This window comes from Toxorhynchites rutilus, chromosome 2 (genome assembly GCF_029784135.1).
Source record: "Toxorhynchites rutilus septentrionalis strain SRP chromosome 2, ASM2978413v1, whole genome shotgun sequence".
NCBI lineage: Eukaryota > Metazoa > Arthropoda > Insecta > Diptera > Culicidae > Toxorhynchites > Toxorhynchites rutilus.
Genome location: NC_073745.1, coordinates 157,201,440 through 157,229,132, shown reverse-complemented (window position 1 = coordinate 157,229,132; position 27,693 = coordinate 157,201,440). Strand labels below are relative to the sequence as shown.

Here is a 27,693-nt window from a genome sequence, read left to right as displayed (position 1 = left end):
AGTGAACAGCGCGCGTTCCTGCAAAGTCAACAAACGTTGGTACCATCTGTGGCTCTGTGTACTCTCGTTGCGAATTATTCATGCGGTACAAGAAGGCAAATGCATAATTTGCTCGACGACTTGATGTGGAATTGATGAACAGTTTGAATTACGATTAAAAACTTTCGCTAAGTTATCCAACGCGTAAAGCGGGAGCGGAATAGATGCTGCTGCTGTTTCTTTCAGATTGTTTTACTGTTGATATCCAAAGAATGCTGTTCAAAGTTTCTTCTCTGAATATCAACAAGGGAAATCCCGATTTAACGTATGAATATGAAATTCTCGGTAGTCTAGGGTATACAAAAATTACTTAAATTATTATTATTAACGAACACCTAGCGGAGCCGCGATGCACAATTTGTATATTCCAATACTATTCCGAAGCTAATCATAACTCAGTCAACAGATCAGCAAAGGATTTCAGATTATTAAAACCGAAAAGGAAATTATTTGAATACAAAAAAAAATTTTAATAAAAAACTGAGTCGAACGACAAAACTTGTTAAGAAAACTAATAAAAGCCTCAAAAAATTTTTAAAGTTTTCTAAGAAATAGTTGGAGAATGGAGTTGTTTACAGAGTTTTCGAAGTTTGAAATGTTTTAGTGTTGTAGAACAGCTGAGAAATGTAATGTAAATTAGCTGAATCAAAAATGTTTCCTAATTGCCCACGAACATTCCAAAAGTTCTGAGAAATGCTTATTTTGTGGAATCGAACGAAACCAATCCTGTGAAAGATAATTGGCGTCGAAACGGAACCGAATATTATCATGCAGTTAACACTCAACAAACAACTTTTCGCGAGAAGTTTTAGTCTGCATAATTTACCACACAGAAAACCGTAAATCGTATGAGTGGCAAAGTGACATTGGCTTTATCATTTATGTCGCCTCTCTTGTGCCAAAAATAGTGAATCTTCCAGAGCAAACAGTTACACGCTGGTGTATGAATGAAAACTAGAGCAATCGCTGTGGGACAAGCCGTACTTCCGGGAAGCACAACTTTTTTCGTGAGTGCTCCTGCCACTGCAGCTAACATTAACGTCGTAATTGTTGTCAGCAATTTCGTTGGAAAGTGGCACTGTGAGGCATTTTTGACACACGTTACATTTCTCGGTATAATGAATTATGCAGAAAAATGTGCTCTGTTAATTACATAAATTCAAAAATGATTTCAAATCGAGTGAATTCATACTTATACACCAAATACAACAAAATCAGACACAAAAAAATGAACAAACGTGAAACGATGTGGTTTCGCCGAAATCTCAACGAAGCAATAAAAGTGCCCAGCACTGAGAATGATTCAATTAATTTGTTGTTTTACTTGAGGACAAATTCAGACCAATGATTATCCAGAAACACACCCCATATCAGCGCTAACATGGGACCTATTTACACCATTAATTAATTCAAACAAACTATGGTGCTCTCGTCGTTGAGCTTGCTGGATAAAGCGTCGATATCGTCAGCTGAGCTAGGAGACACCCTTTCGTATCCTACCGAACGCAATTTTCCTATTATCAACAAAGTTATACGAGAACGGAAACATGTTAATCATCCGACAACAGGTACAGGATCCATCATCCTTCTCACCAGTCCGTCTGAACGTTGGCTATTGATTGACTGAATTAGAGTAGAGGTTACCCATGGAATATATAACATTGTGATGTTTTAAATCGCCTTTCAAACGAGGTGTCCGCTTGCAAAACGGTTTGAGAGCTCAATCAATTATAAGCACTTAGTGGCATAATTTACTAATTGGCCCACTACAGGATGAAAAAATGTGGAATGAACAGCTGCTTTTGATAATTACTGTCTAAGTATGTATTTTCCAGTAAATTATGATTGGTTTCGATACTAATTATCTACTTATCTCTGGAGATAAGGTAAGAGGAAAGATAGGAAAGTGAATCTCTGATAACTAGTACCGTTTTTCTAGGAAACGAAAAGATTGACGAACGGAAAATTTCATAAAAAGCTATATTTCAAAAAAAATAAAATTGTATTCGCATTAGAAACAGTCTTTGCCCGTTCTGTATCGCTTTATCATTTTCTGTTTCTTGAAAATGGTATAAAATAATTCTTACTATAAATTATGTTGTTTTTTGACGACATCCCTTCTCAAGTTTTCTTAAAATATGTAAGTTTTTCCCCTATTTGCTCAACGGTCAGAGAGCAACTTCCTCCTTGTCATGCACATTTTCCACTGAGCGATGATAAATTTCCGCCGCTGATGGTTTTATAATGCCTACAAAGCTGCCGGCAATCAGTCTCGTTTGAAAGTTTTGTCATCCGGGGAACTCTTCACGAGTAAGTTTCCGACTGCTGCTGGCATTTCAACTCATGACTTTCGTCGGCTGTGGGAAAGTGTGATGGTGAACCTTGTCAAACACTGCATCGCAGCGTTTTCCCCCACGCTATACTCTCTATTAGTTGTTTTAAACTGACCAACTTTGTTGTTCATTGCTGGTAGAATTTGCCGAAAAATGACCATATGTGTCAATACAGAGACTACAGATTCTAACGTGCTAAAGATCAGGTATACATGCTTAAATACAGATTTTTTTCTATTCAGAATTACAGTACAATCTATTCAAACAATGTTTGGTTAATCGATTTCAGACGAACCGTTGCTCAGTTTCAATGTGATGATTCTCAGGATGTATATTTCTTTTTCAAATTGTCACAGATTAGTACTTACAGATATTTCAATGACGAAATAAAAAAACAAGATTTGAAACTCGATTGGATTTCACAATCCGATCGAGATGGACTTTTGCGTTCTGCAATCCGAACGAGATTCAAACAAAATCGACATATGCCTTGAAGCAAAGCAAACATCAAAATAATTCATTCGTGCAGCTATGTACTACATAGGCTCAAAAGGATTACGCTTGGTATAGCGAGTTTCCAACATTTCGATTCCCTTCCTGTAGTCTAATTCTACGAAATATGGCTCAGTGCTACTCTGAAGACTGCTTATTGGACTCAGGAGTGTGGTAAAGGATCTACGTGTCATCCATTGTCACAAAACGTCGAAAGAAGTCCACTCGATTATGCTTCAACAACGCCAAACCGGCTGTTGAATCATCAACGCGCCGCTGTTTTTGGTCGACGATCAGCAAACGCGGCCCCCATCGCACGAATGGCTTTTCCATGTCCAAAATGACGTGCAAAATGTATCCCACTCGTTCTTTTGAAAGGCCTATGGCCTCAGCTCACTCGCGTAACTTCATTTTACGATCGTTCAAAACTAGTCGATGCACTTATTTTACGATTTCTGGATTCCTCGTAGCCTCTTTTGGCCTTCCAGAGTGAGATGCTTCTGCGATGCTTGTACGGCCCAATTCACTAAACTACCGATAAACTCTTGTTCTCGAAGGAGCAGAGGTGGAATAACATTTCGTCAACCATTGCATTGATTGTTCAGGAGTTTTCCCATCAAAAAACACTGTTTAATCAAAATACGATATTCCTCTTTTTCCATTTTCTATACGAATGTTCAGGTTGTGACACTTAAACAACTGTAGTTTGTGGAATGTCATGAAACTTCACACATAAGCTAGTGACAGATGAACCTCTCGAAATTAATCTTGTTAATTTTTAGTGGCGCCATTTGTTCAAAAATCCCGGGACTTCTCAGCCCATGTAGTATGTGCAGCAAATGTCTCGAAGAAAGATCATTTCGCGTTGCTTCTTTTGGTATTCTGATTCAAATCCATTGCATGCTGGTCGTGCTAATTATTGAATGTACACTAGGATTCAATAGTAAACTATAGAACACATCATTCTTCTTGCCAAAGCGATTGGTCTTTCGAAGTCAATTTGGATAATGTACCCGCTTCTACTTATGATTTTTTGCTCTTAGAATACGATTCAGGAACAGGATTTTATCCTGTACCTTCTGTCAAATGTATACCGAGAATTTGTGTTTTTCATCATCTAAATTTATATTATCGCCTTCAAAATGGACCCCTTACGAAGCAATACACTTTTCCAATTAACAATCCAGTTATCGAAACACTTTCCACAGCTGTATTGTGACTGTTCGTGGAGGTGAACGTGTGAGATACACGAAATTAGCGCGTTTTAGCGCGAATTTTGATGAATCACCGTCGGGAAAAAGCTAAGCGTGGGGTTGCGTGAATTTTCGCCGCTTCACGCCTCACTTGCACCGCCACAACTGGGTACACGGCCCTTAACCGGTGATACCAGCTCCCGCCACCAGATGGCATTGGCATGGGCGACAAATATTAGGCTGTCAAAAAAGTCCTGCTTTATTTTTTTGAATTTTCATTTGTTCATAAAATTAGTTACAATCATCTGTTTTAAGTCAAATATGCGCCGTTTTGTTCGATGACTTGTTCCCAACGAGATGCCAACTTCATAATACCCCTGTTATAGAAGCTCGCATCCTTATTGGCAAAAAACTCTGATAGCCAATTTTCACAGGCCTCTTTTGTGGCTAACTTCTGACTACCTAGCTCGTTCGCCATGGACAAAAACAGGTGGTAGTCACTTGGTGCAAGGTCCGGACTATACGGCGGATGCAAAAGAACCTCCCATCCGAGCTCCCGGAGCTTCTGGCGCGTCACCAAAGAAGTGTGTGGCCTGGCGTTGTCCTGATGGAAGACAATGCGGCCTCTGTTTATCAAAGATGGCCTCTTCTTCATGAGTGCTACCTTCAAGCGGTCCAGTTGTTGGCAGTACAGGTCCGAATTGAGCGTTTGGCCATAGGGAAGCAGCTCATAATAGATTATTCCTTGACAATCCCACCAAACACACAGCAGAACCTTCCTGGCCGTTAATGAGGGCTTGGCCACCGTCTGAGCCGCTTCAGCGGGCTTCGACCACGACCGTTTGCGCTTCACGTTGTCGTAAGTAACCCACTTTTCATCGCCAGTCACCATCCGCTTCAGAAACGGGTCGATTTTGTTGCGATTCAGCAGCGATTCACATGCGTCGATACGGTCAAAAATGTTTTTTTGCGTCAAAGTGTGTGGCACCCATACATCGAGCTTCTTTGTGAATCCAAGCTTCTTCAAATGGTTTATAACGGTTTAATGACTTATCCCCAGCTCTTGGCCGATGCTACGGCTGCTACTATGCCGGTCTTTCTCGGCTAATTCAGCGATTTTGTCGCAATTTTCGACGACAGGCCTTCCGGAGCGTGGCGCATCTTCAACGACCTCTACACCAGAACGAAAACGTTGAAACCATCGTTGTGCGGTGGAAATGGAAACTGTTTCGGGTCCATAAACTGCACAAATTTTATTGGCAGCTTGAGATGCATTTTTGCCTTTGTCATAGTAGTACTGTAAAATATGTCGGATTTTCTCTTTATTTTGCTCCATATTTGCGACACTATAACTCACGAACGACTTAACCAAACAAAACACTGTCAAGGACTATATTATAGCGCGCAAAAATACCTTTCCAACAAGCTACTCGATACAATGAATACAACTAGAACTACGTGCTTACAACGACACCTCGCGGAAATACCGCAGGACTTTTTTGACAGCCTAATATTAAGATAGGTCCGAAAATGGAGATTCGGACCTGTACCTGGGATCATGAGGGTAATGACCGGGTCGAGAGGTTGACGACCAAGCTTGAAAAGGCATAAAGGAGACTTAAAAAGAAACCTTTGGACGGAACGGTCGAGTTTTTAAGAGAAAAAAGGATATTTCACGCGTGAAAAAAAGGCGATTGTTCACGCGAATAAGATCAGTGAAAAGATTGGTGAAAAGGAGGAGATCAATCCGGGGTTTAAGAGGATTGAGATTAAAGGTGCGATCGTGCGTTATCCGCGAGTGCTCGCGGAATTTCCCGGGAGTTCGCGATTTCCCGAAAGACGACGAATGAAGATTGGAGAACTGTCCCTTCTACAACCAGAACATCGAGTCGTCGCAGCCCAGCTTCCAGGTTAGTGTAGGTTAAGGAAGTCGGTGGTAAGGCAACGTAGCCAAACGCGAGGTTTTCCCCCAAGCAAATAATAAAGCGTATGCCGACACTGAGGCATTTTTAAAGGGAGTTTCGTGCGTGCCACCGAGCACCGAAACCCGCAGTACAGTATTCAGAGATTGCCTTCAGTTTACGCAGCGAATTCATTTTTATGTCTTCTGTTCTGCGATTGGACCCATGAAATAAATATTGGGCGGGACGAAGTTTGCCAATCCTCCTTATAAGGAATACAAACTTCAATCAATAAAAAAAAATGTTGGAAATTATAAGCAAATTCATAAAATTTCATGAACATGACGGTATAACACGACAAACATATTAAAAGGGATTATTTACTATAAAAAAAAACAATAAATTTGAAATATTTTCTTAAATATCTCGAGAATGGCTACATTTAGAAGGAGATTGATAATAACCTTTTTTGTTTTAAATCACATCAGGATTCATAATTTGTGATTGAAAATGACTGCTAACATACAAAAACTCGAAGTTTCGAAAATTCCTAAAAATTCGATGTTCCACAAAGTTCGTCAAAAACAGTTTTACCATCTTAGGCCCATTTTTTTAATTTTTTACATGACTTCTATTTTGTATGAAAAAATTAAAAAATATGTATTTTGGATATTGCATTGAATTGAATTTTTATTTTGTAAATAAAAAAAGGAGTATTAATTTTTTTTCTCAGTGTACATTTTTTCAAATATTCAACCATCAATACTCTATAACTCTTTCTAAGATTTCACTATTTCGGTACGACTCATAGTTTTTGAGATATAAATTATCAAAGATTTTTCTTACTAAAATCGATACGCCCTTTTCAAAAGTTACGCTTGAGTCAAAAAATTCCCAATTGCTGTGAAAAACTCATATTTCCTCCAACCCAAACGGAATACACACATTCATTGAAATCAAAAATACAAGTTTTTAAAATCTGCGTTTTTAGGAAGATTTCATTTGGAATTGCTGTTATATAGTTAATAACAGTATACCACAATGGACTGCAACACAATTTTCTCGTGTTGTAGACCGTTTCCAAAAAACTGTAAGAAATGTGCATCTGAAAAACGTCTTAACCATTTGTTACTGCGGGGAGCACCTTTTAACATAGAATTTTGTCTTTTGGGTACATATCGGGGGTACAGATTGAAAATGTCTAGATTCTATCGTTTATTACTCATCAAATTTTCGATGGATTTAAAAAATGGCACTTGAAAAGCTGAAGCTTTTATAAATATATCCAAATTCAATCGCAATTTGGCATATTTGCTCCGCACCCTATATAGTGATGCTCAGGTATTCGTGAAAAAATGTATATTTCCATTTTAGGGTGGTCCGAAAAATCCATTTTTTTTGCCTTTTTTTTCAAAAATAGCCTTTTGGAAAATAATAACTTTTCAACTTCTGGTACGATTGAGATGATCGACATATCAAATTGAAGACAAATGGTTGGTGTTCCTTAGAAAAATATTATACTTGCAAGAATCTAGATTTCTTTCGTAATTATTGATTGTGCCAAGCAAAACGATATTTTGCTTTAATGGCTTTGGACTAGAGGGCGCTATATTTTTTATATTTTTTCTTGAAAGCTGTTGTTTTGATACATAACATACCCAAAAATCAGAGATGTGATTCTTTTTGTGTTTATGTTATGATTTTTTTAAAGTCAACCGATGGTCCGAAACATCATTCTTGCCGCTATAACTTTTTCAAAAATTCTTTACTTTTGAACCACTGAACCGATTTTGATGATCGACACATAAAATTGAAGCCTAGCTAGTTTTTTATGAAAAAAATATTACACTTGTGAAGCTATTGGATTATAGTCGCATAGATCTAATCTAGTTGCATAGGAGCATTGAACGAAGACTCAAAACAAGTTAAATTTGAAAAATCATTACTCAAAAACGAAAAAAAGGACATTTGGATATGTTATGTAAAAAAAGCCTTATATTTCAAAAAATATATATATAAAAAATATAGCCCTCTCTATCTTTAACCGAGAATAGAAGAAGACTAGATCAATATCTTCTATTTGATATATTGATCATATTGATAATCAGCGGTTAACTTTGAAAATTTATAAATAAAACGAAAAAAAATCACATCTCTGAGTTTGGGATATGTTATGTTTAAAATTTTCAGCTTTCAAGAAAAAATATAAAAAAAATTGGTGCCATCTAGTCCAAAGGCATGAAAACAACAACAAAACAATTACAATCAATAATTACGGAAACAAAATCTAAATTTTTGGCAAGCGTAATATTTTTCCAAATTAACCTGAGTAATTGGCTTTGATATCGATCATCCGAATCGGTCCAGTAGTTCGAAAGTTATGAGTTTTCGAAAAAAGTCATTTTCGGGATAAAAGGCGAAAAATAGATTTTCCGGACCACCCTAAAATGAAATGGGCACCATAATGAAAAAATGAAAGCATACGGGTCTAATATTTTGCGATAAAGAACAAATCTACCACTTTTTATGAAAATCTGAGAACCACTATATCGGTTTGGCATGGAATGGATGTATATAGAGATATATATTTTTTATAATTTGCGGATTTGCAGAGGTTGAAAACAAAATCTCTTTTAACCCTTCAACATTCGAACATGTTTTTTATGTTGCTGCTAACATTGGTTGTTCCCCTCGACGTAAATCCCACAATCATTCTACGGCTATCAGGTTTCCAAACATATGCGTCACTAAATTAGCATAGAGCAACAATAAAAAAATCTTTCTCAGCTCATCTCAAACAGGTGTACAATGCAAATGAAATGCATGAATTGCTCAAATTCAGCTTAGCCGTGAAACTGAAACAGCTTACGTGAGAAAAGTTCATCAAATCCTGAAACTAACATGAATGTCCCAAAAGTACTCATTCTTGTCGATGCACCCACACGACTTGCTCTCGTGTCGTTAAATGATAACCTTTCGTGAAAAAAAAACATTCATACATTCTAATTATTTCATTTCTCTACTTTGTGTAGAATAAATACTAGTGGACAGGCAACTTGATTTCGCTTTATAAGCTATCAGTTCATTCTCTGTCGTGGTCAGTGCGGATCGCTGTTAGGAAGTTTTGAGAGATCCTAATAAGTATATCATTTCGACATGAACAGACTTTGTCTAACCGTATTTGCAATTCTACTCAGTTTGGCTTACTGTCAAGCTTACGTAGCATTCTTCCCCAACGCAGTGAATAAAGGTAAAACCGATATCAAATGATATAACTAAGCGTGGCTCGATAAGTGATCGGTTGTTCAATCAGATTTTCCCGGAGAATGTTATGATCCTCAAACCAAAATCCACTTCAAACCCGGTCAGAAACACCAAAGGAAAACGCTTTGCGAAGAGATGATATGTAATGATGATCTCTCATTATCTTATTACGGGTAATTATACATTTGTAATCCATTTTTTATATTTGTTTTAATATTCATTTAGCAATTACAAAACATACCGATGAGAGTACTTGTCACAAATTACCTGACATAACGAATTTAAAATTTCGATAAGATTTTCTGAAACTGCAGATCATAGCTAAAAACATATTCTACATACACTATTTGTTCACTTCGAGGCATAATGTACGCACAAAACGAAAAAAAGGCGCGTGAGCCACGTTTATTATTCAAATGTCAACAGAGAATGAAGGATATACATACAGCAATCTAGAGATGGAAAGAGAGAGATGGAAATAATAAAAATATTTTATTGAAATTAATTATAGCATTGTTGCATCAAAAACTGTACAAGCTTAGAGCAATGTTTATGGTTAGTTTATAATCTTCTTTTGATGCTTTGTGCGTTTAATAAACAACACTAGAGCTAAAACGACTGCTGAAAAAATATGCGGTGAACACTTAGAGGTGCACTTAGAAGACGACTTGTGGAACTATTCCGGAGACGCTCCCACAAGGGAGTCGATAACTAAACGAAAAGCAATATTGGAGGATATTCACGTTGTCCAAAAAAAGAGATATAGCCAAAAAGGTTACACTCTTCACACTCCTTCATTCACAAAATTGATGAATGATGTAAAAATACCTAAAAAGGATTTTGACTCAATTTAATACATTTTTGAGATTTGGCCGATTTCGATATAGGTGGTCATTTTATCGAGTGAAACAGCTTTTTATTCTAATCTGTTTTTCATAAATTTTCAAAATGTAATGATGAAAATGAGATTCACAAAGCACTTAGCTTGGTTGACGCTTCTACAGTTCCTACCCGACCTCATTCACATATTGTTTTAGCAGGGAACTACCGTCGATTTCCATCCTGAACAATTTAGCGAAAGTACTCAAGAAACTAATTGATGACTTGATGACGCGAGAAACTACTATCCTATTCTACATCAGCACGGATTCGTAAAAAACAATCGGCCACCACGAGTCTTATGTTATACACCAATATGTTCATCAACAGAATCGAAAAGCAGCAACAAGCAGATACATGTGGACTTCTCAAAAGCATTTGACATGATGCCTTATGGCTTTGTCATTCTCAAAGTGGGTCACCTGATCCCAGCATCCTGGATAATGGATTGGCTAGCATCACTAGGCTAGGGTAGTACACTATGGAAACTTGAAAAAATATTCGGTGTACCGGTAAGTTTCGTCGGTTTTACAACAGATGGCGTAACATGATCATTATTCCAGTGAATCAAATTTCTAGACATTCGTTGGAAAGCTACTGTCATTGCGCGTCTTTTTCAGTATATGTCAAAAAGTTGAAGCGTAAACAACATAGTTTTTTGCCACTTCGAATATGTCGAATTTCGTACCAACGAAAGTGTTTTTGGGGGAGTATTACTTCATTACTTCAATATGAAGAAAAAAGCTGCGGAAAGTCATCTCATTTTGGTGAAAGTTGATGCTGACCATGCTCCAACTGAGCGAACGTGTCAGACGTGGTTTGCACGGTTTAAAAGCCAGTTCGTCAAAAATCAATATTTTGAAAAAATCCTACGTACGATGACATGAAATATATCCAAGATTACGTAGAAAAATCATTGATTGAAATCAGTCCTCTAGAAAAATTTGTAGAACTCCCATCAGTTTGCAAGGTTTGGGCTGCAAGGGTTCAACAAGCCGGTTGCGGCTATTCAGGGGACAGTCCAATTGACACCAACATATTTTTTTGGTTGTTAAGTAATATATACCTAATAAAACTGTGATTACAGATTAATCATAGTAACTTATTTTCTCGTTGAACAAAATCGTGAAAATCGCTTTTTATGATGTTCATAGTGCACTACCTCCTTAAGTAGCAGCGTTGTACAATTTGAATACTTCAGTGGAGACAATCGTAGCTGTTCACGGTGCATGTCATTCTAAAATAGTAAAAATAAAAAAACGAAGCCACCAGTCAACCTCAGCAGACAACAGTCCTTCATACTGCTGATATTTCGCGTAACTTATGAAAAAGATCTATCTGCATTGATCGATTCTCGTCATCAACATTCTATTCCGGTAATAACACAGCGGTGAAAGCATTTTTTGATGTGTTCGACGGTCAGAAGGGAATCTCGTTGAACATACTAGATGGCAAAACTAATGCAAAATCTATCTGCAAGGTCATCAGAAGAGAAAGTAAATGGAGAGAATCGATTTAAGCAAATAGATTCTTTTCGAAAATTACGCGATGTATCGCATGCAATGATTTTGCTCGATAAGAAGGAAAATTGAAGATAACGCACACTGTTCAGTTCCTGGAAAGAAGTGAGACATTGCATCGCAAGCCTACCACTATGCGACTCTCCTGCCTCAAAAATATCTGCTCACCGAATTCGTTTCCCAAAATGTCCATCGTTTCGTGTGTTGTATGGCTTGTGGCACCCTCTTACTGAAACCACATGTCAACCAGATTTCGTTCGGGCACCGTATGCGTGATAACTTTTGCACCATTGAGCAATGTCAAAATTTAAAAAATTCTCATAAATTTCGGTTCCGATTTTTTTTTAATTATTGAAAAGGGGAACGTTTCTGTGAGTCTTAAACTATGATAATCATCGATCGAGTTTCCACTTGCTGCAATTACGGTCTCCACACGCTTCTGAAACGCACCGCAGGCAGGGTTGCCATAAAAAATCTTTTTATCTGTGTTTTTTCTCAGAAAATCTGTATCGGAATCTGTATAAACCGTTTGCGATAGTTTGTCCACTTTCAGCCACCACAGCAAAGCAGTATACTAATATTATAATTTATGCAACAATGTATCAGTTCACACTTTTTCTAAATTATTTTAACGTCTTGTGAACTTATTCACGAACCAAAACGGTGCTACTATGAATAAAATATAACGGTACTCAGTATTAACAAAAGTTGTCATGCATGCTTGAGGGAAGGATTAATAGAAAACTCCATGTATTGCGGAACTGTGTAGATGTAAAGAACATTGTTCTGTATATTCAAACAAAAATATGAAAGGCGAAAGACGCCAAACTAATTATTTTTGTGATACATGCGAAAGGTATCACACGAAGAATTATAGCAAATATTTTTGATCATAAACATAAAAACATTGTTCAGTAAATCCTTATCAGGAGTTTACAATAAAATTAAGGAATCTTGCTCATTTTTCATAATCTCACAATGTTATATATCACTGCTTTATCATGTAAAAAAAAAGCGACACACATGTCGAAATTTAATACGACCACAAAGAGTTAAATTTATTAGTTCAATCCTGAATCATAATCTTAGCTTATTATAAATTTGACGATGTTGATGGTATCCACGTAAAAATTCGTATTCACTGTGCTTTAGTAGGAAAAAGATAAGCAGTGTTATTTATTTATTGTAAAGCTAGCCGATGACGCAGACTTTATGAAATGTGTAATATGTATCTACGGATTCTTGGTTCCTTGTGTGCAAATTGTGCTCCGTTCATTTTGATATTTTCATTGTGAAATTGTGTGCAAACGTGAAATAAATTGTGTTCAACGTTCAGCTAAATTGATGATTTATCCAGATAAGTAGGGGAAAAGGGGGGAATTTGGACCACCTAAGCAAATCGCCTAATATTTCCAAACCAATACGGTCTAAATAAAAAATGTCACATTGTATACTGAGCTACACTTGTTTCCTCTCAATGTATAATGTTTAATCATTACATAAAGCTTCAATCTACCAAATATATCATAAAATAAAAGAGATGATTTTTGGACATTAAAATTTGATGCGGGGTGATTTGAACCGTCTGTGGGGTGATTTGGTCCAGTGTGTGTTTCATCGAAAAAAACATACTTATGTTTATGTCAAGTATTTTGGGATAATGTTACAATCAGTGTTCTGGGATCGATACCAGGTGTCTTGGCCAGATTCCAGACCAGAGAAATTACATTGAGACCATCTCGAATTCTGTATGGATTTTTTCACTGTTGTTCGAGCATTTTCGAACCCTTACGATGCTTGGTCAAAGAAAATCCGCTCTTGATGGCCTGTGTTGCTCTTTCAAGCTCCTTCTTCTTCCAACGTTGTCTGCCCATTCTTTTTTTATAATTCAATTAATTTCATTTATTGTTATCAAACTTACAGTTTCGGTGCATCAAATTGTTCCTCTTCTGTAGGCGAACAGAACTTTACTGCACAATACACGAAAAGTTTGTTTAATCAGCGGGAAAAACCTTAAAACCACGATCGAAAAACTCACATTTTTTGACTCTCAAAGTACTGGATGTATTTATGCTACCGTTTCCCTATACTTGTGAAGTTTTACCTAAATTATTTTACTTTAGGTACATACGGTTCAACAATAGAAGGAAATGACATTATAGAAAATTCAAGTTGAGCCGTCATTTTTGAGATAAAGGGGTGGTCCAAATCACCCCATATGACCAAATCACCCCGTGTTACCCTAAAAGTGCATGCCTTAATTTACTCTGGTGCTCATCAATTGAATAAATAATAACGCTACGGTCTGCTGTCGGTTTCCAGAGGCGAATGAACTGAAAAGTTTAAAGCCTCTATAAAACAAAGAATGAATGAATGCTATCGGTTTGGTGGCGACTGTAGCGGCATTATTGTTTGAACGTCCTTTTGTGTTTAATGTGTGTTTTTGTCTCGGCTGTTGCTGCCACTTGTACGGGTTATTGCATGCAAGATGAGTGTGTGCAGATCTTGTGAAACCAAAATTTTAATCAATGATGATCCAGTCGCTTGCGGAGGGATTTGCGGTGCTCGATATCACCGACGCTGCACATCTCTTACAAAAGCGGATGCTAAATTGATAACGGAGAATGAAAATATTCAGATTAAATGTAAGGAATGTTTGTTGAATAACAATAATTGTGCGCGAGACGATGTTCTGGACTTCGGAGAGGTGAAGAAAGAGATAGAAAAAATCTCTGCTCTTTCACTTTCTCTCAGCGAGGTTCAAAAGAACATCGATGAGCGGGTAAAGATTGCGACTGAAAAGGGAACGGAGAAACTATTCAGATCTTTCGATGATGGAAAGTATTGAAATCAGTATTTCCCAACATTTGAAGGATTTAAAAAGTTCGTTTAACGAAAAAAAATCATGATGAAAGAAAATTAGCTGGGATTAACAGAAAACGGGCTCTGAGTAGTAGGACGGGTAGTTTTGAACCTGACTGCCCGAGTAGGAAGAAAAAAATTGTAATGAATCAGCGCGAAGAACCGATTCAAGTAGAAATTACCGATACAGAAAATGATGACGATGTTGTGAACGATGAACGCACATACAAGTTTGGTGAAAAGCACAACTATTAAACCAAAACTTTAAAAGAAACGTAAGGCTTGCCCTGTAATAGTGATCAAGCCAGTTGAGTCTTCGCAAAATAATGACGAGACAAGGAAATTTTTGAAAAATAAATTGAATCCAAAAATCCATAAAATTAGTAATTTTAGGAACGGGAAAGACGGCTCGATTATAGTTGAGTGTGCCACAGGGGATGACATTGAAACTGTGAGGAATAGCATTGAAAGCAATCTGGGAGATAAGTTTAACGCTGTTGTTCCCAAACCGGTAAAACCAAAATTTAAAATATTGGGAATGAGTGATCAATATTTCTCAGATATTTTCATTGACCTTTTGAAAACCCAAAATGAAGATATCGCGTTCCGAGAAGTTAGACTTATTGCATAATATGAAAATCCACGTTTTGAATATAACAAATACAATGTAATTATTGAAGTCGACCATGACACTTATGGATGTCTGATGAAGACTCCCAAAGTAAGCATCGGATGGGATAAGTGTATGGTAGTTGAGACCTTTAATGTTCTACGTTGCTTCAAATGCGGACAATTGAACGGGTTACAGAAATCAAATATCTAGGAGTAGTTATTGATGACAAATTAGCCTTCAAGTCTCACATTGATAATGTCATCAAAAAGATTGCTAAAAAGTATGGCATCATATGCCGATTTAAGAATGAGTTAACTATAACTAGTAAAATCAGGTTGTATAAATCACTCGTTTCACCTCACATAGACTTCTGTTCATCCATCTTGTTCCTTGCAAATAGCACACAAGTATTGAGATTGCAGCGATTACAAAATAAGATTATGCGGTTAATATTAAGATGCCATAGATACACTTCCTCTAATTTAATGTTGGACGCGCTACAATGGTTATCTGTTAAGCAACGAATTTATTACTTGACAATGGTGTTCATCTTTGAAATTTTGAATGGTATGTTGCCTCGATACTTGTGTGATCGAATAGAACGAGGAAGTGATTTGCATAGATATAATACAAGAAACGCGAATGATGCAAGAACACCGATTTTTTTAATTATTAGGTCGCATAACTCACTATTATATAAAGGAGTGAATTTCTTTAATTCGATGCCCAGAAAGATTAAGCAAGCGGCAACAATGGCTGAGTTCAAAAAGTTGTGTATCGTACATGTGAAATCTGTGTTATGAATTATTTGCGTGTACATAAGCTTCTATGTTCGTACTGATGATGATGGATTTTTGCATTATTTTTGCTTTTAAATTAGATTTAAAAAATATATATACATGAGTAGTCTACAAACGTTTGAGCCACGCACGCGTTTTAGTAAACATAAATAACCTAGATTTTGGACATTGGCGAAAACCGACATACAATGAAAGTTTGTAGGGTCTACAGTGAAAACCGGATTCGAACTTGGGATAGCCCCGACGGAATACTCGTAAGCTATCGTATTAGCAGATGGTTATAACGAGGTTTTTTCTGTGCTGTGGCAGATCTCAGAGTAAGCATCTAGTGGAAACTTCAAGACATTGGGTTCAATTCCCGATCGGTCAAGGATCTTCCCGGGTTGGAAATTTTCTTGACATGCCTTGGGATAATGTTTTGTTTGACGTGGGACTACGTCTAACCGGAATATATGGAGGGTAAAATGAAAACCTAAACACAGAACATGCAGGAAAAAATGAAAGATTTCGAATGCTTATAGCTCGAACATTTCGTACTGGATAGGAGAGATGTTTGCATTACTTGATAGGGAATATTTCTACGCATCTATCGCAACTAACAAAATGTTGTCTTTGTGATTGTGGCGATGGCTACCACGACATTGAGCATGTTGTCTGGTCGTGTATCCGGTTCCATGCTGCTCGCTCTCAGCTCTCTAGAGCACTGAGAGCAAAAGGCAGACAATCGGATATCCCCGTCCGGGATATCTTAGGTAGCCGCGATCCTGATCTTCTGCTTCATCTATACCTGTTCCTCAGAAACGCCGATGTCAACGTTTAATGATGTTTTCTTCGTTGTGTCCCTGTTTCATATCCCTCCTATCCGATCTATAAACTTTTACTCAGTCGCGGCAATACATACACACACTCTTTACAGATACACGGGCCAAAGGTTGTGCAGTCCACTGATCATTCAACAAGAGCCAAAGGTTGTATCGCTCATGACAACTCTACACGAGCTGATGTTTGCGCCGGCTAGTGACCATCCTATCCTGGATTCCTCGAGTCGAGAAGACGCACCACGCTAGATATGGGGTACAGACTAGGGGGCGTTGCTGATTAATGGTCAGCTGCATCCCAAAAGGAAGTATCCCGTGTCGGGCACAGGTACAGAGCATTGGAGACAGCAACATCACAATTACGAAAACACTTGTAATACTAACCTCGAGCCAACCGCGAGTAATCGGTTACATATTACTAACATAGTTATAAGGCAAACATTGTCGAAATATTGAACTCCCGGCCCCGTCAGGTTGACGCCATATGAGCCTTAATAAAAATATATATTTTGGATAAAAAAAAAAAAAAATGTTGTTTTTCCTTAGATAAACAATTGAATAACTGTAAAATATTAGGCGTTATTTAAACGCCCTAACTGCATCGTTTTGATTGGCCCGATTTACGGTTTCCCTAACACAGCCATCAAAACCAAGCAGCCTTGGGGAAATCGGCATTGCAAATACATGAAAGTAGGGGGACTTTTGTTCTCATCGAAAAATGTTCCCTAACACAGACTTTAAAACCAAGCAGCGAAATCGGCATTGCAAACACACGAAAGAGCCTAGAGGCGAGTGAACTGAAAAGTTTAAACCCTCTTAAAGCCAAAAAGAAGAAGAAGAACACACGAAAGTAGGGGGAGCTTTTGTTCCCACCGAAATGTGTTCCCTAATAGAGATTTCTAAACCAAGGTGCCTGGAGAAATCGGTAGTTCAAATTCATGCAAGTCGGGGGTATTTTTGTTCCGACTGGAATGTGTTTCCCTAACACAGACTTCAAATCCATGGAGCGTGGGGAAATCGGCATTGCGAATTCATACAAATCGGGGGTATTTTTGTTCCGATTGAAATGTGTTTCCCTAACACAGACTTCAAAACCGAGGTTTCTGGGGAAATCGGCTCTGCAAATAAATGCAAACTGCGAGTACTTTTGTCCTCGCTTGCCTTTGTGCAGAGTGGAATATGTCTGTCCTAACATGATCTTCTAAACTTGGGAACCTGGGAAAATCGTGCAGACACTGGAAGCGAATGAACTTCCCAGTTTCAAGCAAATTCGAGATTCGAGAAGTATGTACACTTTTGGGATGTAAACTTCAGAGGGAAATGTAAAATAAAATAATCGTTTGATAATTTTTTTTTGTCTTTATTGGAAAGATTTTCAGCCTTAGGCTGGTTCATCAAATGTTTGATAATTCTTCCGTACATATATTTTGTTCTAGTCATCATACCAAACGTAAAAGGTCCGTCATTAAATTTACTTGTAACGAAGAACAATCAATCACAATAAATGAATTGACTTTACACGGCATTTGTTCATTTTTTTCACTCACAGAGCAAATATATTGAACTCAATTGAATTTGGAAACTGTTTCATTCAATCAAGAATTTAATCAATACAAAAGAATGATTGCTAAGCTAAGGTAGTTCCACGTCAACCTTGCGGTTATATCATAGATATAACCCACTCATTTTTTTAGTTTTCGCCTATTACTTCGATGTTCTTCTAATAGTCAATTTATGTCTGTACCAGTCCGTTTCAGTTGATTTACTGGTTTTCTTATGTAAGGTTAAATTCATAAAATCTTAATGATAAATCGTCCAGCTCAAACCATTGTAGGGGTATGAGGTGGGACCATCATCATCAACGCTAAAAGTCTGAAAAATCTGTATAAATACAGATTATTCTGTAGATATGGTAACCCTGACCGCAGGTCCTAATAATGCAGCGTAGATTCATTTCGCTCCAGGTACGAGTCGTTGTTCGTCCGAGGCTTGCTGCACTCGGATGGTGTTTGAGACTGGTCTTCGGGCTGTACTGCTCTTTGATCCACGGAAAAACATACTTAAAATCCCGATGGAGACCTCCGTGTCTACTTTGTCGCCTTCTAGAATGAACACCAGATTTATTTTTTTGCCACTGGAAGCCGCCAATTCAAACACCATTACGCTAGCATAATACTCCGATACACTGTTTTATGCTCGTCGGTCAATTCTTTCACCAGGTGAGAACTAATAAACATTATTGCTCATACGGTATGTTGGGTAGTAAAAAGTTGGAAGTCATTGTGCGATAGCGATCACCATTTATCCCATCTTCATATTTTATGATTCCTCCGGACCACAAACTGCACCAAACAATACATTTTTCGGGACGCACTTATAGCTACTCAGCGGACCAGATACGGCAATTTTGACGTATCCGTGCAAACAAGAATGTGTTTCATCGCTGAAGGCAACTAATAAAACACATTTTAACAGAGTATTGATTGATAAAAAATGTAATGATTTGTAAGCTTTGTTCGTTTGTAAGTCTTTCCATAATGAAACAACAATGAAAACTACACAACTTTAATCTTGACACATGGTATGAATAACGAGCGAGCACTCTGAAAAAAAACAACTACAAAATCACCCGTTTCAATAAGTACCATGGAAGAAGACGAAGCTTCGAGAAATTTTAACGTACAAAAACTCACAATAGGAACCACCAAATTGTTCTGAAACAACTAATAATGGATTATCAATGATTTGTCATTCTTTGAAATATTAATGTAAATGTGATAATTTAACCAGATATTTGATACATGTATCCGTTTTTAATACATCTACATACATTTTAATACATTTACTTTAAATACATACATTTGAACTTTTTGTTTTGTTTTGTTTTCTAGTTGCGGCGTTGTTGTGATGGATGACCCTCGCTGTGTGAAAGTCGAAAAAGACTTAACTAAAGACTATCCAGCGTGTTGCAGGACATACAAATGTGAAATCGACGGAAACGTGTCGTACCACTGATTTTGACAACCGACGTTACGAAAAATATTCGAACTAGTTTTGTGTTGTGAGGTATTTTCCATCGACACGGCAATAAACCATTGAAATAAAATTCGAAATTGGAGTTATAATAGTTATAATAGTTATAAAGAGTTATAATTCTTCAAAATGAAATGCCCGCAGAAATATGTTTTTATCCAATCCCTCAACGGTCAGTATTTTCTCGCTGTCGTTTCAGCTACCACAATGACACGCAGGATCCTGTGAGTCCGAAAGGACCATAATTATTGTCATTAATAAACATCATACAATGAACAATCAACATAAAAAAAACTATTCTTAATGAGAAGACTGTTTTATTTCGTGCTGCACTTATGTACTTGATGTTACTCGTTTCATAGACACAAACAGAATGAGGAACTATGCGAGTAATTGTAATTGTTTTTCGTGTTTGCACTTAATTTTTAGTTCTTCATCTCGTTATCCGCGATTTTCGTTATGCGCGGTGGCCTAGCCAAACTATTCTACGGATAATCTGGGTTCTACTATGCATAAATGCTACCGCGAAAACAAACGTAGCTCTCCGACATGCATTTCATTCTTAAAACAATGAAAGTCTGAAGAGAAGCGAAAGATTGCATCGTAAGCCCCACCCCTTTGTGATTGTATCGCCAATCAAATCGAATAAATTTCTCAGTTGCTTTCCGAACCGATAATTCGTTTTCTAACCGCGAAGCAGAGTTCATATACTGAGGCCACGCAATGGGTAGCGGTAGCAGCAGCCAACGATTTTTAATCTTTCTGCCATCCAGCGAACAACCGTCATCCATCGCCTTCGTGTAATCGATCAAGCACACAGTAGGGATGATAATGATGCAAAACTGCCTGTGGCTGCATTCAGTTTGTCTAGAACAGCTATACTCAACCTGTGGCCCGCCGGGCTCTTTTGGTTGGCCCATCTGATCCGTTACCATTAAGTAATATTAGTAGATCAAATATTTATTTAATATATTTAATCCGGGCTAATCTTGTAGACATTAGTGAATGAATATGAAATTATTACTTACTAGCTGACCCGGCAAACTTCGTCGCGCCCACAATTGCTTTTCTGATTTATATAATTTCGAACACTCACGTTCCCCGAAAATTATTTCTCTGTGCTCGATCTATATTCGCAGCATATAACTTCTTTTTTGACATATGCATTTGATGCAGACTGAGACACTTCAATGCTGATACTGACTGTTCAAATCCGTTGCTCCGTTCTTGAGTTAAATCGCGAGGAACGGACACCAAATCATTTTTTTTTATATAGATTATTTTACATACAACTATGTTTATCGTTGCTATCAAATCAGAAAGCACGTCACATTTTTATGAAATAGTTTCAACGTTTATAATTATTTTAGCTCTGAACGGATTTTGATGGTTTGCATTCCTATCAAATCGGAAATTCTCTATTTTTTCCGGAACGTAATACATTACGGTTACCTAACCCATATACGTTTAAAGTTTAACGAAAATTGGAAGAATACACTTTTTCCTATCATGTTCCAGTGGTCGAGGTGCAATATTTAAATATCACTGCTAATCGGATGAGCATAAATCTGTCATTCGAAATGCAAATGCAGTATTCGTTCTAAGGACAATGTGGATAGACAAAACATTGCAATCTAAGCTCCACCGTATTCCATTAATTGAGTGAACAAGCCATTCGCGAATTAAAATTACAGTATTCACAAATTATCAGCCATCTAACTAGCGACCAGACAGCAGGGAGGCTTTCAAAATGATTTTTCTTAAGGCCGAGTGTTAAGTTCACTTTTTCAAGTTGAACTTTTTCAAGACTAGAGGCGAATGAACTGATGAATTTTAAAGCCTCTATAATTTGAAACAACAACATCATCAAAGTCATCTCGCTCCAACTATCAGACAGCAGTCTTTCTCAATGCTGATGTCACACAGCGGTTTTGCTCGATTGAAGGAAGAATGAAAGATAGATATCGCTCAGTATGATGCCGTTTTGTTCGGGGGGGACACAACGTCGATTTGTACGCCGTCTGGTGAGAAGTGCCTCTGTTTTTTTCGAATCCCATCACATTTGAATCTGTACTGTGGTGTAGGTTTAAAATTTCTAAAACCAGAACGTTTCGTTTAGGGAGCAACGCACAAAACCGTCAATACTTTTTTGTCGGTTGAACGGATTCGCCTGATAACCACTTCATTCGAAGAATCAAATGTCTACGAGTTACGAGGGCAGTCCAAAGTACTTAGCCACCCAAAAAAAACAAAAATTTTGGAAAAGTGACTATTTATTTCTCAACATAGTCTCCTTTTAGCTCGATACACTTGAAAAAAGTCACACGGGGCCAAATCTGGAGAATACGGAGAATAGGGAAGCAGTTCGTAGTGCAATTCGACCAATTTGGCCGTGGCGACAGCGAAATTTCCACGGTTGAAACAAAACTACGAGTGCGATTCGGCTGAAATTTGGACGGTAGCCGTTTACGAGAATGTACTACACGATAAGTAATCTCTCTTGCGATACTGACACCATCGGGCGAAGAGCTCTGTACTTATCGGACCGCCCTCGTATATGCTGGTTGCTTAATGACCCAAAAGTTTGTTACAATAGAACTATTTAAATCACCAAAATCCATAAATATGGGTCCTTCGTAGTCGAGATTTGTTGATGCATGTCGTTGGCTATCAGTGAATGTTCTCTATATATTATGCTCGCTCTAACCAATCTCAATTTCAATTTTGATACTATGTTGAAACATTTTTTCACTGCAGAATGGATCTTCAGAATATGCAAGAAACAAGCATAATGTAGAGCAAAATTAAAGCAGAAAAGAAATTCGAATTTCCTGTTGCCGTTCTACGTCTTCTGAGATGCTCCATTCTGCGTTAAAGATGTAATTTTGCTAAGAGATACTGAAAAACTACCTGGAAATTCAAGAAGATCAGTATTTCATTTTCAGTTCTCCAGACAGCGAGCAATCAACAGTACATTTCAATGCTTGGAATCAATTTGACAATCTTCTCAAATTGCTTCGCGAAAAGTTCGCGCTCTTCACTCAGTGAAAGCATTTATTTATCGGCCCTTGTCATTGCTATCAAATATTTGTATCAAATTTTTTTATTAATAAATTACTTTGATGTTTCTACTCTCCGGCAATGATTTTGTAGTTCTAAGTTAACAATGCGGTCGTGGCTCGTGGTCGTGGAGATTATTCTTCTTTATTTATTTATTTGCGGCCCGCGACACAATAATAATACGTGTTTGTGGCCCCTATGAAAAAAAAAGGTTGAGTACCGCTGGTCTAGAAGAATGTATTGGCAAAATAAGCACTCAAATTTTAACATATGGCCAGTACGCTCTCGCGAGAACAAGAGAGAATCCATTGACGCTTTTCAGGGCCACCGAGCCTTTCACTAAAAAGTTATTTCAATAGCGGTCAATGCAACTATTCGACGCATTCTAAAGTAATATCTGAAATAATAAAAAGTAGACCGATTTTTGTTTGTATAGGAGAGCTTGTGTAAGTTTATCAGTATTTTTAGGCTTATTGGTTGTTGGCGACTTTCTGACCGAAAATTCGATTTCCACGAATTCGTGCATTGTTTCCGAATAAAAAGCGGCGGAAAATTACAACACATTGCAAGCCAGATGGGAAGAATAAATTTTCCAAATGTGAGAGCTATGTTGATCGATTGAAAACTGAGGTGAATATTCGTTCCATTGCGATTGCCGCAAACAATCGATTTCGGATGTTCTGTTTTTTACTGTTTTGATGGAGAAACAAAATAGCATATTTTCACCGCTCTTCTGTGTACGTTCGACAGAAAAATAGTAAACATAAGCATTTAAGTGACGGTCGTATTCGCGACTGTGCATTCATTTCTTATGTGATAACTACAGCCAAGGCAAGGCATTCATGGTCACGTTCACAGTATATATTGAGTCATAACTTTCACACAAGGGCAATGAGTGAACGACACCAAAAATATCTACCGTTTACAAGACTGCCCCAATGCAGTTCACTCGGTAGGCCAGCTTAACAATCCTATACACGCGCATAGGTCTGTCAGACCGAGACATCAATAATTCGTTCATTTCTCAGAAAATATTAACACTACGACTTTGCGATTCTCTCGAGCTTCGTTATTCGTTATTCGTCTTTCGTCATTGTTTAGCGTATTACATGTGTTGGTGCGAAGGGGACGTGTGTCACTTTTTTAACACTTTCGGTCACTTTCGGACACCGACGCGAGTATAGTACAGGGCAACTTCGATATAACGTAAATTTCGCTTTCAAAATTGGACGTTGTATCGAATTGTACGTTATATCGAAGCATAATAAAGAACTCACAAACATAGTCTATAATACATTATTGTATTGCTATTTTAGTAAAGTTAATGAATAAATTAAATCAGAAAACGAAGCCAGCCTTTCTCATGTTGTTTCCTTTCGTACTGTTGATTAAAGCTTGATTCATTTAGATTTCGAAATCACAAAACCAGCTGTATTTCGGGATTGATTAAAAGTACAAAACATGTATTAGCATCACAATACAAATAATTCATTGTTCTTTCATAAAAAAATATTCTATTTTTTTCCTTTACACTTTGAAAATATGTACGTTATATCGAGGGTACGTTATAACGAGAGTACGTTATATCGAAGTTTCTCTGTAGTAACTTTTTTGGACAAGTGCCTTTTTTCATATTCTAGAATATTGTTGAATGAAATGTATAAATTAATGTTAGTGGTGTGGAATATTTATTGAATATAATGAATAAGATCATTACCGAACTATTCTTATTTAATTTTAGTCCTTTTTGTCGGATTGAACACATTCATATACTATCAACTATTCGTCGATATATTCGTCGTTAGATTCATACGTGCAAAAGCAAAATAGAAATGTTTGACTTTCGTATAGTTATTCGCTTAATACAATGGTCACACATATACACACTTGTGAATGAATTGCACATGTGGAAGAATAGTAAACAATAAATTAATCACTAATGGGTGGCTTATGATTATTTCTTACAGTTACAGTTTCGGAGATATTTTTTTAAGATGAGTACGAATTGTACAGTCTACCCAAGCTCAAGCTCGAGCTCAAGCGAGTACAGGAGGGATAAAGGTAAAGCACTTCTGGTTTCGAATATTACAGATTATCGTTGAAATATAGCAGAACGACGTGTGAACCAAGATGACTACTGTCTTGATACCACAGATCACATCTCAGTTTTGCATCCCAGTTAGCGAGAGGAATTCGATAATTTAGCTGAATTTCCAACGAGCGAGTTAGCGAACGAGTACTGTAAATGTCGTTCCCGTTAATCCAGTTTGTAGCCTACCTTGATTTCCGTAATATTTTTTTTTGTTGGTTTTTCGGTTTTTGGAGTCAATAAGTTTTTAGTAATGATCGTCCATGACGGGGCTACCATCTTGAGTGTAGTACCGGGGAAAAGCATTGAGTTTTAGTTTAGCATAAGCATTAGCATTAGCAGTGAGCAAGTTACACAATATCATAGGTAGTTATATTATTATTACTATTACTATTACTAGTTATATTATTATTACTATTACTATTACTATTACTATTACTATTACTATTACTATTACTATTACTATTACTATTACTATTACTATTACTATTACTATTACTATTACTATTACTATTACTATTACTATTACTATTACTATTACTATTACTATTACTATTACTATTACTATTACTATTGCTATTACTATTACTATTACTATTACTATTACTATCACTATTACTATTACTATTACTATTACTATTACTATTACTATTACTATTACTATTACTATTACTATTACTATTACTATTACTATTACTATTACTATTACTATTACTACACATTACCGCTCATAGATATCATTCTCTATTGCGACAATTTTCAATGTCACTTCATTCACAGTGTTGTAATAATAAGCTGAACTGAACTTAGTTGGGGATAGGGGGGGGAATTTGGACCCTCTTAACAAATCGCCTAATATTTCCAAACCAATATGGTCTAAATAAAAAATTTCACATTGTACACTTAGCCACACTTGTTTTCTCACAATCAATAAAGTTTGATAATTATATCAAGCTTCAAACTACCAAATATATCATAAAATAAAAGAGATTCGACATTTTTAGGCATAGAAAACCTGTAAACTGTTGGAAGCAAGGGAAAGCTTATTGAAACAAATCAGTTGAAACATTGTTGTTGTACGAGAACCCCGTTCTTGAGAAAATAAAGTATTTGCATTGAACCTAAAAAGGAAAGTATTGCCCGCGCAACATGGTAAGCCTTCTAAATCTAACTCACGCAACAGTTTGAAGTACAGTTTGTTATACTCTAAATTTCCAGTTCCAAAAGAAATCTTTAACGCTAAAAAATAAGTGGGATATAATTGAGAAATTAGAAAAAGGCATTAAAAAAACATTATCCAGTGAATTTCATGTGCTCAACACGATTTCATCCATAATCAAAAATAAGAACCAAATTCTTGAAAAGGTAAAAATAAGGATTTATTTTTTGTTTTTTGTTTGAAAAACTTGTTGGGACAAATGAGCTGAATTTTGTGTCTATTGTTTCATTTTTTTCAATAAATTACCTTTGTTAATATTATAATTGATTGTTTCGTGTGGACTTGAGCGTTTCTCTCTTTATAACGACATCCGAATTCTCTATAGCGACAATTTTCTAAAACGACTGTCCCTTGCGATGTCGCTATAGAGAGCTTTCACTGTAATCAAATAATTCGATGAAAATCAATAACTGCAATAGTTTTGTTCGTCATGATCAATTGCAGTTATTCCATTTTAATCTATGTTTAGATGAAACAGGAAGTGGCTTATATCTGTGGTATAATCGCAAGGTTGACGTAGTACTATCTTTGGTTTAGTGATCATTTATTTGAAGTTGAATTCTCAATGAATGGATGAATGAATATTTGAGGGAATTCAAAAACGAGAGCATTACGTTGGAGGCACAAAATTTCACACAACATCGAACACAAAAATTGACTGAAATATTTAAGGTAACCTAACCACGTACCAACAGGTTTGATGAACATACCGAAAAAATATTTTAGGCATCCTATAACTGTCGTGTTTTGGGTGGAATATGTTTGATCAGTTTGATCAGTGTATCCTCATCCCTACTACCGTGTGCTGAGCGATCTCTGAACTGGTACAACATTGATCGAGGATAAGATTATTTATGTTGAGGATGTCATTCCTTACAATATACCAGCGGAGCTGAAACTAACAAGCCGACGTACTTTAAAGTGGTCTGTGGATGGATTGGATTAAAATACATACGGATATTGTAAGGAACACGCGACAGGACTCTTACTTCTAAAACTTTCAATACATCTTCTCAGGACGCACAGTGAAAAATTAACGAATGACGGTTTATGGCTATCATTCCTTTCGAATAGAAAAACGAGAAGTTTATTAATTTCAAATGATCTTGTCGAACATCGAATGGACTATGAATTGACCATTAACGTCATATTGATCCATGGAAACTCAGAATTGAAACAATTGACAAATTAAAAAAAAACTAACCACTTATGAATAGATCCCACTCTTGCGTAAGCGTCAATCCATTGTAGCTCACTGAGTCACCCACGTTAAATTTTCTACAGTACGCAATTACAATCACTCGTACAGAGAATGAATGAAGAAAAAACTAGAAAGCACTTATTCTTTCCCAAATATGTCTCGCATGACGCGTGCGTTCAAAATAAATTAAAAACCTGTATTTCTAGTATGCTGTCTATATTTATACCTATCTAAGGACCGGAATAAAAAAAAGCTGAGATGAAATACCAATAACCACCTGATAACGGTCGAAATAAAGCTTAGACAATGTACACACAATGTACTCGCACATCCCAACTTGTTTCTGCTCCATACCATTTAAATAAGATCGCCAGTGA

General features: G+C 36.8%; 1 protein-coding gene across 1 annotated transcript; it reads left to right on the top strand.

The window, feature by feature from the left end:
* The first annotated feature begins 9,016 nt into the window (after positions 1-9,016).
* On the top strand, positions 9,017-19,850 carry LOC129768709 (uncharacterized). The gene is made up of 3 exons (XM_055770513.1): positions 9,017-9,208; positions 9,272-9,395; positions 19,606-19,850. The coding sequence occupies exons 1-3, from the start codon at positions 9,115-9,117 to the stop codon at positions 19,727-19,729; spliced, it is 342 nt and encodes a 113-aa protein (XP_055626488.1). The 5' UTR covers positions 9,017-9,114; the 3' UTR covers positions 19,730-19,850.
* The last annotated feature ends 7,843 nt before the right edge of the window (positions 19,851-27,693 follow it).